The sequence below is a fragment of the Sylvia atricapilla genome, chromosome 3 (assembly GCF_009819655.1).
Source record: "Sylvia atricapilla isolate bSylAtr1 chromosome 3, bSylAtr1.pri, whole genome shotgun sequence".
NCBI lineage: Eukaryota > Metazoa > Chordata > Aves > Passeriformes > Sylviidae > Sylvia > Sylvia atricapilla.
In genome coordinates, this window is record NC_089142.1 from 74,253,461 (window position 1) to 74,256,344 (window position 2,884).

At 37.4% G+C, this 2,884-nt stretch overlaps 1 protein-coding gene across 1 annotated transcript; it reads right to left on the reverse strand.

The window, feature by feature from the left end:
- CCR6 (C-C motif chemokine receptor 6) lies at nucleotides 1–2,622 on the reverse strand. Its single transcript, XM_066314425.1, has 2 exons — nucleotides 2,569–2,622; nucleotides 1–2,398 (listed from the first exon to the last, which is right to left on the reverse strand). Exons 1-2 carry the CDS (start codon nucleotides 2,620–2,622, stop codon nucleotides 1,313–1,315), a joined length of 1,140 nt encoding a protein of 379 aa, XP_066170522.1. The 3' UTR covers nucleotides 1–1,312.
- Between the last annotated feature and the right edge of the window lie 262 nt (nucleotides 2,623–2,884).

Below are 2,884 nucleotides of genomic sequence, written 5' to 3' on the forward strand. Positions count from 1 at the left end.
TACATACATCTGTATTTACATAATTTTCTATCATATTCTTGCAAAATTGCTATTCAGTTATGATAAATATATGCAATCTTTATCATACCTGGCACTGATACTTAAAAACCTGACACTGCAGTGGAAAAAAGAATGGATTGTACCAGCCAAGGCAGTACTAGTTTCATGTGCCATATTAATAATTTCCTTGAGGGATCTTCAGCTCCTGTTTCTCTTTATCTCACTATCCCACAGTGACTGCAACAGTGGTAATGCTCACCCTATGAGCAGAAGATCCACCAAGGCCTTGCTGAAGAGTCAAGGCTGGGTAAAACTAACTGCATTTATTATAAATATTCCTATATTCAAATACTGACTCAGTAAAAATTCTGGCTGAATTAAGTCAGATTCTGCTCTTTTTTTTTAGATAATAACTTCTAACTAATTTTTGAAACTATATTTATCTGTATTTGAGCTGGTAAATACATTCTTAAGTAATCTTTGCTAGCGGTAGCTAAATAAAAAGAAATGGTTCATATTTTGTTACCAATTACATTCCAACAAATAATGTTGGAATAATTGCTGTTTCATACAGTTAGATGCCTTTTAAAAACTAGAGTGTGAATTTCAGCTAGAAAGACAACTTTTTGCAAAGAGATATTCATCAGTTTATCAGCTTTTTTGCATTCCAGCATCTGAATCCTGTGCCAAACAAAAAGAAGAATCTCTGTAGCAAAGCTTCACTCTCTGTTCAGAATAGCACTGGGCAAAGGTTTACAAGACCAAGCACTGCAGCCCAGCTATGTCAGCAGTCCTGAGCCTCTTTTTTCATTTCTCTGTTTGCATTCCTTGTCATGCCTTGCTCTTTGGGTCAGTATTGTCACAATGTGACTAGTCTGCAATATAAGCACAGTGGAGAGCTACACTTCAGTCGGATTTCCAGGTAGAAGTAATCAACAGAAACAGCATAAATGTAAGAAAGAGCCTAGCCATAACCTTTTTCATTTACTTATTATTTTGGGGATATTCCAGTCTTGTAGGACAGATGAGATGCAATTTTTCCTAGCACAGTGATGAGAGTTCCTTCACTTTCTTTATAATTCCAAGAGAATGTACTTTAGAAGAGCATTAAGAGAAGCGAATAAGGCTTTAGTTTTACACAGGAAAATATTATTCCTTTATCTTAATTAATTTCCTGAAAGTAGTTGTAGATCATTGGATCTCCCTCAGAGGTGCAGAGAAGCTCAGGTGACTTGCTGTCACATGCACAGTGGCATTGGTTTGGGTTGCTTGGTGAGAAAAGCCATTCAGTACGAATGTTTTTCAAATTGTATTACATAGTAAAAGATGATCCATTATCAGTCAGAATTTCACTAGTCTGCCTTGAATGGTAAGTATCAGAGTTTGTTCTTGAACTACGTTTACTGTCCTTCCTGTCTCTCTTGCACCATAGCTCCTTCATCAGCTTCACAAAATAACTTCTGAACTTCACGCCAATAAACGCATAGAGCACAGGGTTCACACAACAGTGTAAAAATGCTATGGCTTCCGTGGTGTATTTTGCATAAGCCATTATCCTGTCACTGTCACAAGATTTGTCGATCTTGCCCATGTTGACAGCAGTTATGAGAAGAACAATGTTATAAGGTACCTGGCAAACTAGGAAAACAGCTACAATTAATACAATCACACGGATTGCTTTGTTTCTTTTGGAGTTCTGAGCTTGTTGTAAGGATTTGACAATGAAGGTGTAGCAAAAAATCATGAATATGAAAGGTATAAAGAATCCAAATACAACTTGCAGCCATAGCAGCAGCGACTTCAGCATCGTGCTTTCAGACATTTTGTCAAATCTCTGATCACAAATCTCTTTGGTTTCATTGATGGAGAAGCTGTAACTTTCACTGTACAGAAAAGAGGAACTTGAGAATAAAATTGATGATACCCACACAACCAAACAAATGATTTTACTATGTGCAAGAGCCTTTGCCCTGAGTTTAAAAGACTTTGTTGCCTGTACAATAGCAATGTACCGGTCCATGCTGATAAAGGCCAAAAACAGCATGCCACAGCTGAAGTTGATTGCATAGATACCTCTAGCCATTTTACAAATGACATCACCAAAAATCCATTCATCAACAGCGTAATTCATTGCCCACAGTGGAAGAGTAAGAACAAAGAGTATGTCTGCTATGGCCATGTTGAAGAGGTACACATCTGTCATGGACTTGGTTCTTTCATATAAAGCGAAGGTCATCACAACAACGAGGTTACCAAAGAGGCCGATGATACAAATCAGTGAGTATGCCGTTGGCAGAAATTCTTTGGTGAAGTTCCTGACTTCCAACTTAGAACAAGGTTGTGTGATTAGAGAAGCATAGTCTGAATAGTAGGGGTAATCTGTAGAATAAGGGTCTGTCTGTAGAAAAGAAGAACACCAGTTAACACAAAGATGTTAGTCTTTAATCCCTCCATAGTAGAAACATGATAGATAACTGACCATACTTTTCAATTACAAATGCATTTAATACTACAGACAAGGCTTGTAAGAATTACCTAGGAAATTTCATAAAATCATACTTAAAATACGAGTGTGGAAATAATCCTTTTGGATGTCCCAAAGGCCTTCATATTGAAGTGCATTATCGAGAGAGGACAAGTTTGCTGTCACAGAAGGCTCTAAACAAGTGTAAAAGTCTGAATTTGAATTAGGGGTCATCTTTTTTTACCATCACACAAGGCAAACAGGCCTCTCTAGCATGTTATGCATTCCATACTAATGTAGCTTGACTAAATCAAACCCAAAAATGATTACTTCTTTCTACTCAGCGACACAGGCAATCTATGATAGCTAGCCTGAGACACATTTACCTGCACCACAAACACCAAACCTGTAGTGAAAATC